This window comes from Agrilus planipennis, unplaced genomic scaffold (genome assembly GCF_000699045.2).
Source record: "Agrilus planipennis isolate EAB-ADULT unplaced genomic scaffold, Apla_2.0 scaffold63, whole genome shotgun sequence".
Classification (NCBI taxonomy): domain Eukaryota; kingdom Metazoa; phylum Arthropoda; class Insecta; order Coleoptera; family Buprestidae; genus Agrilus; species Agrilus planipennis.
The window spans coordinates 270,217-281,116 of NW_020439363.1; the positions used below are offsets into that span (position 1 = coordinate 270,217).

Genomic DNA, 10,900 nt, shown 5'->3' on the forward strand with positions numbered 1-10,900 from the left:
GTACGTATGTACGTACGTTCGTATGTCAGCATTTTTTTCGTTTTCGATATCTCAAGAACGGATTGAGATATCGCCCTCAACCAAAATTTTTTCGAAAGATATTATCATAATGAAGATCTGAAAGAAATTTGAACGAAATCGGTCAAGCCGTTTTTTTTTTATAAAAAAAAAAACGAATTAATTACAAACAATTTAATTAAAATACGTTCTAATCTAATCACAACAATGAAGTTACGGAATCAATAATAACGAAATATCATTATTCAAGACAGGGAATAACATATTATAATAACATATTATAATAAAAATTTGTTTATAACAAAATGAATTGTTATAAACAATCGATAAACAATAAAAAATAGTATTTACCAATTGACTGATGCAAGTACTCTATCAATTCGGTTTTCTCAGACGAAATACTGTTTCTTATGGGTTTATAAAATGACGAACTCTCAAACATTGTTTGTTATTTATTATTGTGCCGCGTTTTTTTCAAACTTTAGAAACGAATGTACTTTACAATAACTGTATTATCTAATGGGAAGTTAGTCGTATTAGCACCGACCAAACTGTGCTCAGACCAATTTTTAATACAATTTTATTAGGTACCATCTAAGCCCTATAATACGTACCTATCCTATTATTAAAGTAGATAATAAATGACATTAATTATGAGTCACATATTCTGTCGTCATTTTTTGACATCTTTTACTTTGACAATAGCTAGTAAATTGTTTAATTTAATGCTGGAAATTAAAACGAGAGTCAGCGGTGCACTTATTGTTAAAACTGTCCTTTTGAAATGCGTTTCTTTGACAGCACCGTACGTGAAGCAATGTCACGAGGCAGATCCAAAATTGATGGAGTGCTTCATAAGTGCCCTTCATCATTTACGGCCCTATTTAGCCACTGGAATAACGGAAATCGAGCTACCTTCAGTTGAACCGTTTCGTATGGACGAGCTCTCGTTGTCTCTGACTGGTGGACCCAGTGGCTTCAAAGTGACCCTCGCGGATATAGACATTTACGGAGCAAGTAACTTCACGGTTACTAAAATAAGGTAGTTATTACATTATTATTGTTAAATAATCATAATTGCATTGATATGCTTGGGATCATTCCATCATTACATTATCACTGCAAGGATAATTGAAACTTAATATTTGTAATTCTGTAATAGAAATCATGCTAAGGCCATAACGATATTTTGGAAGCTATATAAAGGCATTTGTAAGTGAGTTTGAGTATTTGCCGTCTCATACATTCAGGTGAAATTGATGGTACAGTAGGTTATTGTGCAGAAGTGGGGCTCCAACTTAAAATCGTCCTAAAAATTTTATTAATGGTTTATTAAAGAGACAAGAATATTTTCTTGGCCCCTTGTAGGTTATGCTATGGTTCTGTAGGTTTGTCCGATTCAGAGGATGGTTCTGGAAGTTTCGGAAGATCTCTCTGAATCAGATAAACCTTCCAATCGTCGATATGTGGTAAATCAGGAACTGAAAGATACCCTGCACAATCACCAAAGAAATTTGTAATTAGTTTAATGTAAATGGTTAATAGTACATACTTTAAAAGTCTTTGGTTTTCATGTTTTCAAAACAGTTGTTGTATAAAGTAGGAAAACTGTTTTAGATTAGGAGAAAAGAATCAACCTTTCGAAGGTAAAATAAGAATTCCAAGCTTGAGGATAGATTCAAAATACAGAAGTTCAGGGATTCTTATCATCCTTCCAGCTAGTGGAAATGGAACATTTCACGCAAAGTTTGGTACGTTTCAGGTTTTGATAAAACTTGTGTATTTCACTTTCAAATTGTTTGATATTTCAGAAAATATATTGGCAACAGTGAAAGGGACCACAAGTTTTAATTCCAAGAGCGATAATAATCGGTACTTGAACGTCGACAGTCTCAACATCGATCTCTTGGTGGGTAAAGTTAACATGGGTGTGACTAAAGTTTTTGGGAACAACAGACTTCTAAGTGAGTATAAAATAATTGTACATTTTATATTTATTTAATTTTTGTATATTGCTAGTTCAAAAACACTCCAAAAAATTAATATTCCTAAATTTCACAAAAATTGGAGTATCATACTGTATAACTTACAGAGAAGGTGAGATCTACAGGTCTTTAATTACAGGGGAGGGGGGATCTTAAAAATTCGTACGTTATATTAAAAGGTAAAGCCAAATTCATTCCTGTCACTATCGTTTAGAACATATTACTCTCCGACCATAAGTTTAGCGTCTTCTTGAAAGAAACTTTGAACTTTGGGTGTTTAACTCTCACGAGCTGCTAATACTGCTGGGCGAACAGTCTCTCCGAACTACGTCGAAGGGCAGGGCGGAATACCTTCTTTAGAGACTCGTGGGAATGACTGGGTGTTAAATATGAGAAATGAAGATAGAAAAGAGTAAGATTATCTTTGGAATATTACTGCCCCAGTATTTGCCATAGAAAAATTTGGACAGGAGTAGACGGAACCGGAACCCAAAATGCTACGGAATGTTCTATTCCTCTCGATCATGCTGCTCGATCTCCTTGATTATTTTTTTTTACGGGAGGGGGAACTTTTATCTACCCTAACCTTCTAAATTTCTAACCGTAAGTGAATTTACCAATAACGTAAGAATGAACTTACCAATAACATCGGAGTGATGTAACTATGTATTGCAAAACTTGACCTGTTTAATTTGGTAGATCAATTTGGGTTTAGAAGAAATAGAGGAACGCGGGAGGTCATTCTAGCTTTACGGGTAAGAATAGAGAAAAGGATAGAAAAAGGAAAGAGCGCATACATAGGATTTGAATATTTAGTAAAAGCTTTTGACAATGTTATATCGAACAAAATGTTAAATATACTCAAAAATGTAGGGACGAGTTACAGAGATAGAAGAGTGATATTTAGTAAATATTAAAAAGAGAGTCAGACAAGGATGCACACTGTCACCGCTACTTTTTGATCTATAAATCGAAGAGGCGATCTATATCAATAAAGACAGTACAACTGTAGGAATATATATAGAGGGTCAAATGAGTAGTATGCTTAGATTTGCAGATGATATAGCAGTAGTAACATCTAGCAAGGATGAGTTAGAGACAGCTTTAAATAAAAGGGAAGCAGTATTGAAAAAAACACTATTGTATGAAAATAAATAAAAGTAAAACAAGGATATTGGTATGCAAGAAACGGAAGGAGTAGGGGTAGACCTAGATTATATTACTGTTCGCAAATAGTTGTGGGATATTCTAGTTTTAGGGAAATTCAAAGATTAGCTTTGATTGGATTTGATTAGATTGTTTTCATATTTTGTGAGTATTTTCAAATAAATAAATTCTTTTTCAGCTGAGGCGACCAACCTGTTTCTTCGTGAAAATGGCCATGAAGTTTTAAAGATAATGAGTCCCCAGTTGACTCGGAAGCTTGCCACAGTTTTCCAAAGCATAGCAAACAAGCTGTTGACATACGTTCCAGTTTCAACGTTTTTAGTACCTGGTACTTCTATCAAACAGTCTTAGAGCTTTTATTAAGTATAATATTAAAAGTGCACCATCATGCGTTTGCTACGTATCATGCAGCTTTCACCGATTATGATGCAATGAATCTAAACAATTCGTGTGACAGAACATTGCAGATTGTGTGGCCCAATTATGACTTGCATAGTACAAATTCAATAACACAACAATGAAGAATAAAATCGTTGCATCATACTCAACTGCAAAACCATTTCAGTATATATGTCACTTTTTTATTTATACATAGATATGTACATGCTTGTTTCGGGGTCGACATGTATGCACAATTATTATTTAAGTGTATAAATAAATCTTTTATTACATACTTTTTCGTTGCTTATTGCTTAGGCGTTTTCCATTTTCATGTACTTTCAATAGCAAGTATTTTTAAAGGTTCCTGTATTGGTATATGTTGTGCAAATTCTTAGCTTCATTTGTTACCTATTGTACTATTGTTTTGTATTAAGTTATAACATATTCAGCGGGAGCTATTAGAAATACTTTTTTCTTAATGAAAAATAAAAATGGGGATTATAATGGTATTTGTGACGCTGAAAGTTTTAGTTAATGTATTTAGATGGTGAAATTGTGGCTTTTTCATGCTTTTATCAAAAGAAATTTGATGTTCATCGCTAAGATGGTCTCCAAAGATTCGAGACCATTAATGTTCGAATTGGAAGATCTAAAAATTTAATATATTTATTAATGTTAAAACAATTACAGTATTTTTAACAGGAATTGGTAGATACAATATATTATGGCGTCACAAATTCACATTTGCTAAAAAAAAGTGAATTTTGTTACAATATGTTGCTTGCTTGTTTTGCCTTTTTTAGCCTTACGAAAAAAGCAAAACGCTATAAGAAAGCTTTGCCTGCAAAAGGTTATTATGAATTGTTTGCTTCAGAGCTTTAATTTACCAATTGTAATACTTAAGGTCAGTAAGGTTAGGAATATTTATTCCAAAAAGTAATCCTTTAATTTTTCATTTTTTAGGATTACTATAATCAGGCATCATTGTTATCAAATTGCGGCGAGAATTTTGTTACAAGCCAAATTAACATATGTATGTTGAAATTCTTAATTGGGATTCGCTAGCTTTTATTTTTATTTATTACTAGCTGACCCGGCAGACTTCGTACTGCTTCAATCGATAAATAAAAGACCTAAACTTTTGTATAAAATAAACAAGCAAAAGGAATTCATAATACATAGAGGATGGATCGACATATTAGTTGGTTATTAAATGTCAAATATTATGGTTGCGTTCAGAAATTTAATTTGTGACGAAAGTTAAGATTTATCAATCTACATAAAAATAATCTGAAAGGTAGTTAACAGCTTTCATATTTACTCACTTTTCAAACCTTCTCTGGACTTCCACAAATAATTCAAGATCAAAATTAGCCAAATTGGTCCATCCGTTCTCGAGTTTTAGCGAGACTAACGAACAGAAATTCATTTTTATATATATAAGATTTTGGTTGACCAATTTTTTCAAATTTTTAGTTTTGAATTTGGTACTCGGTTTTTATTTCAAAAATCATCGAATTTCATAGGAAATTTTCCTTTCCTTATTTGTTTTCTAATGTTGCATTTATTTAATTGTCTTCGTATTCATCATCTGCTTTTAGCCTTGTTTTTAATAGAAATTAAAAAAAGGAATTACGTAACTATATCACAATTTTTCTTAAGGAATTTCTATTTTTCATGATAATATTGTACAGTACTTTTCTTCTAATTTTCATTCTCCTCTTATTCTTCTTTTGTTTTTAACATTTATTTTAATATTCGTTGAAGCTGCTGTGAAAATAGGCCAAAGAAAGTTGCCAAAATTCAAAACTGATTTCAAGTGTTTTGTTTACCAGACTTTTTATTTATGTCTGTGTTGTATGGTCATTCGTCTTGTTTAAGTATGCTAAATACTTAATACCTAATTTAGGTTTTCGAGTTTAAAAAATGTTTATTTGACTTTATTACCATTTTTGTAGCTTTTTTGATGACGATTTTAATTTTGCAGTAAAACCTCTCATTTGCACGCGCAGTTGAAATACATCAAAAGTAATCATCAGTAAAAACTCTCATTATCCAAGAACTGAATTTTTGAACTATAAATAATAACATATTTCAATGTAAAGTATGAAAATGAAAATTATAGTCAGCAATCTTTATTTACTGAGCTTTTTTATAACTGATGAACTTGGAAAGATCGTCTTGTTCGTTAACGTACGTCGAAGAAATAAAAGAAATTTTAATGTTGTGGGAGAAAAAAGAATGTGAAAGTTAAGAGAAACTTCTTCATTTGAGTAGGACATTACCGATTAAATGCACACTGTATGTATTTTCTGGGCGCAGGTAATTTGTTGGTCTGTGAAATAACGTGGAACATTCTGTTGTATATTCAGCGAACGCCGAATTGGTGTTGGATTTATATTTACTTTTATTGTACTTATTTTATCAGAATTTGGATTATCTACATTTATTAATTAATTTATTAAAATATAAAAATTTGAACGCAGAATTTTACAAATTTCCGCCACTAGGTTTTAGTCAATTAAGTCCTGGCTTTAAGGAAAGCGATGTAAACTTTTTCTAAAACAACTGAAGGGTCCTATCACTTGTATTGTAGAGAATTTTCGTAAGATAGTATACAAAAAACTACAACACTTTGTAAATTAAATGTTCAATGCATACCAATGAAACCAAGTTATGAAGATGGGTTGAAACATTTCTCGACATCATTGTCACCTTTTGTATTTACAACTAATAGATAAGAAACTTTCGGATTATTTTTCTCGTCGTTTCAGTCAAAATACCCTCCATTAAAATACCAGTAGTTTGAGAGTATTCAAACGAGTGAATAAGTAGAAACAATGCATGTATTACTACTATAGATACCTATAGAAATTTCTTCTTATGGTGGGAATCAATAATTCTCTACTAGGTTCATTTTTGGTAGGGACGTCGATTTGTCAAACTGAACCCACCATAGCACCTTGTAATAATGCCAATAATTATCTCCCTTCATCTCTACATTCTGAAATTCAGATATCAAGTTTTTAGAAAAATATCTAAAACGATAACGTTACATTAAAAATTTAGAAATTGTACTTAAAAAAAATTGAAATTTTAATAATTGTAATAAATTTTACACTGCAGTAGCTTATCAAGAAAACATATAAGCATTTTTATGTGTTAATGGTACACCTAGTGACCACTGATGGATTAAGTGAAATTTTTTCCATTCGTTGTTGAGTTGCAATACTTTCCCTTGTAATTTTGCGCAAACGCTTAATAAACATTAATTATCATAATTGCAAAGTCCTTTAATAATTATTTAGCTGTTGTATATTCGAGTAAAATATTATTTACACAAAATTGTAGCTGGGCTTTAATGAATCTATTTGATATGTTTCGGATGCATGATTAAGTTTAGCTTCTATTTTTATCAGTTTAACTTTCTGAAGATGATTACATGAAAGCTCTTTTTGAACTTGAAATGCCATTAGCGATATTTTATTAATCACATATTTACCTTTACTCAATAAATTGAGGAAAGAAAAAAACCAATTCAAAAGTCGACGAGTGTCTCGCATTATGCAAATGTACGTGCTAATTTTGTATTGTTGTCACAAACTTATTTCCTTTGACGTAAATATGGATATTTTATTTACGTAACTGCGTTTAAATTTCGTACACGCCCTTCATGTAAGTTCTTTTTAATTGCGATTTATAGATGGTTACCTTCCATAATTTTTGCATTTATTTGAATTGGAACGTAAAAACAATAAATAATTAAATCACTGTCACGCCTTCAGAATGTAGTTGTTAGGTATAGTACCTATATTTTCAAATGTTTGTGTGCACAGGGTGCACGAATTTATACCGTGTACTACAATATCTGAAAATCAATCAGCTAATTATTTTATCACGTTCTAATTAATAATTTGGACAATATATAAAAAGATAGATACCGTCTAAAGTTTAGATTGAGTTTTCTTCTTAATTTTATTTGGACAATGTATAAAAAGATAGATACCGTCTAAAGTTTAGATTGAGATCTCTTCTTAATTGACCAAACTAATTAAACATATTCATTAGCAGTAAACTTCTATTTAACCAATAGTTAGTTTACCATAAAAATTTATACACAAATATTTACAAAATTAATTACTGAATAACATAACAGAATAGTATCCTAAATGTATAAATATCAGCTTACAAATTTACACATTTTTTTATCTTGGTAATCTATAAAATACTCTGCACATTCCTTATTTTTATAATGTCCTGATAGGTTTTCTTATAATTCCTTAATTTACTAAACCCTTTTTTTTAAATTTCCCTCAACGTTTTTATATCACTGCCACTATCATTCACCGTCTATCCATATTCAAGCATTTCTTTGATTTCAACACATCCTTCCTTTCTTTTCACAAATTCTACAACTTCCTTTTTCCTCTTGCGTCCAGTATTTACAATCCCTACTTTCATTAATTACTCTTAAACTGATAATATATCAATTCCCTTTTATCACGCAGGTATTTTGGCATCAAGCCCTTTGTTACGAATTCCATTTCAGTAACTTCAGCCGTATTGCGCATTTTGAGTCTTATATTTAATTCCTCACCTCTGTCTAACCCTCTGTATTTTATCCTGACCATTTCCCTTACATTCCTATTCATTGCTCTCCACTCATGAATTTACTATTTCTCTATTTTTATTTCTCTTAATCTTTCTTATTTATTTTTCGTTTCTTTTTCCTTCATATTTCCTTCTCCAAATCCTCTTTTTCTAACTTTAAAATTTTATATCATAGTTTTTCACTTTTATATTTTATAGACTCTTCTGTCATTTTATCAAATCTACTAATTATATGAATTATTTTACAACGTGACCATTAGAGAAAAATTATCTTACTCTCCAATAACCCGAAAACATACAAATTGGAGGTAATCAATGATTCATAATTGAATCAATTTGGTATCCCAGTTACTTTAAAAACACTTTCTCAGTATTGCACGAGGTAATCCCAACTCTTCCATCGCTTCGTCCATGGGCCCCTTCACTCAGACAATTACCAATTTCAATTCCTTTTTGTTAATACTGAAAAGCTTAATGAAGTATTAAAATAATACATGCTGGTATTTTGGTTATTGACTTTTTGACTGTCGAGATTTTTGGATGGACCAATGTGAAACATACCATTATCCTTAGTACGATAAGTACAGACAGGGATATTTTATTTTACTGTTAATCGATCTATCATTGTTGAAGGAATTTACGAAAGTATTTTTTAAAATTCTTTAACATTGTTTCTTTTAATGTACGCCCCTTTTTAAACGTGATATCTTTATTTATGGTTGCTGCACGCATAAATATGTATTGTATCAGCCATGGCGTCTTCGTAGCAGGATCAAATTACCAATTTTAAATTTTATTTTATTCTTTTAAAGATCAAGAAACATATATGCTATGTATGTATGTACGATAGTATGCAGTTGGAGTTCAATACCATTATATATGTGTATGTACATGTAGATATATATATATATATATAAACTCCCTTCTTAGTCTTCTTATGTTTAACGGTCAAGAGCACGGGGTCAGTCGATGAAGACAGTTCTTCAGAACTGGAAGATTGTTACCTATACTAATTCAAAAATATGAAAAAGTTAACACCTTTAGTTACCTTATTTCTAGTTTTCGGTAGTCTGCAAGCCCAAAGACGTAAGTTTTTTTATTTCATTTAATCAATTTTCTTTTTGTTATTTAAAGTAATTGATTGGCTTACTTCAAATATCTTTTCTTTTTAATTCTTGATATTTGGCATCTACTTAAATTACTTCAAACAATATTTTTTTTGTGTAACTTAATAAAAATAGTAATGCTTTTTATTTTCGGTAAACTATGGAGTTCTTATGAAAAACAAAGTTACATTACATTTTTACAATTTTGTTGTATAGGTATTTTTGTATGATGCCTTCAATTTATTTTTTCATAACAACATCAATGTAGGTCAATTTAATTTCTGAGTTAACATAAAGTGAAATTTTTTCCATTCGTTGTTGAGTTGCAATACTTTCCCTTGTAATTTTGCGCAAACGCTTAATAAACATTAATTATCATAATTGCAAAGTCCTTTAATAATTATTTAGCTGTTGTATATTCGAGTAAAATATTATTTACACAAAATTGTAGCTGGGCTTTAATGAATCTATTTGATATGTTTCGGATGCATGATTAAGTTTAGCTTCTATTTTTATCAGTTTAACTTTCTGAAGATGATTACATGAAAGCTCTTTTTGAACTTGAAATGCCATTAGCGATATTTTATTAATCACATATTTACCTTTACTCAATAAATTGAGGAAAGAAAAAAACCAATTCAAAAGTCGACGAGTGTCTCGCATTATGCAAATGTACGTGCTAATTTTGTATTGTTGTCACAAACTTATTTCCTTTGACGTAAATATGGATATTTTATTTACGTAACTGCGTTTAAATTTCGTACACGCCCTTCATGTAAGTTCTTTTTAATTGCGATTTATAGATGGTTACCTTCCATAATTTTTGCATTTATTTGAATTGGAACGTAAAAACAATAAATAATTAAATCACTGTCACGCCTTCAGAATGTAGTTGTTAGGTATAGTACCTATATTTTCAAATGTTTGTGTGCACAGGGTGCACGAATTTATACCGTGTACTACAATATCTGAAAATCAATCAGCTAATTATTTTATCACGTTCTAATTAATAATTTGGACAATATATAAAAAGATAGATACCGTCTAAAGTTTAGATTGAGTTTTCTTCTTAATTTTATTTGGACAATGTATAAAAAGATAGATACCGTCTAAAGTTTAGATTGAGATCTCTTCTTAATTGACCAAACTAATTAAACATATTCATTAGCAGTAAACTTCTATTTAACCAATAGTTAGTTTACCATAAAAATTTATACACAAATATTTACAAAATTAATTACTGAATAACATAACAGAATAGTATCCTAAATGTATAAATATCAGCTTACAAATTTACACATTTTTTTATCTTGGTAATCTATAAAATACTCTGCACATTCCTTATTTTTATAATGTCCTGATAGGTTTTCTTATAATTCCTTAATTTACTAAACCCTTTTTTTTAAATTTCCCTCAACGTTTTTATATCACTGCCACTATCATTCACCGTCTATCCATATTCAAGCATTTCTTTGATTTCAACACATCCTTCCTTTCTTTTCACAAATTCTACAACTTCCTTTTTCCTCTTGCGTCCAGTATTTACAATCCCTACTTTCATTAATTACTCTTAAACTGATAATATATCAATTCCCTTTTATCACGCAGGTATTTTGGCATCAAGCCCTTTGT

The 10,900-nt window shown here is 30.4% G+C and overlaps 1 protein-coding gene across 2 annotated transcripts in view; it reads left to right on the top strand.

The window, feature by feature from the left end:
- The first annotated feature begins 655 nt into the window (after positions 1 to 655).
- LOC112903906 (protein takeout-like) overlaps positions 656 to 10,900 on the top strand; it is a 16,252-nt gene continuing 6,007 nt past the window's right edge. The window contains exons 1-4 of one of the 2 annotated variants that reach the window (XM_025978816.1): positions 656 to 1,060; positions 1,636 to 1,769; positions 1,830 to 1,982; positions 3,349 to 3,843. In XM_025978816.1, coding sequence (XP_025834601.1) covers positions 660 to 1,060; positions 1,636 to 1,769; positions 1,830 to 1,982; positions 3,349 to 3,521 — 861 coding nt within the window. In that variant the 5' untranslated portion in view covers positions 656 to 659 and the 3' untranslated portion in view covers positions 3,522 to 3,843. Of the gene's footprint in view, positions 1,061 to 1,635; positions 1,770 to 1,829; positions 1,983 to 3,348; positions 3,844 to 10,900 lie in introns of those variants that run through there. The other variant, XM_025978817.1, reaches the window with a different exon arrangement.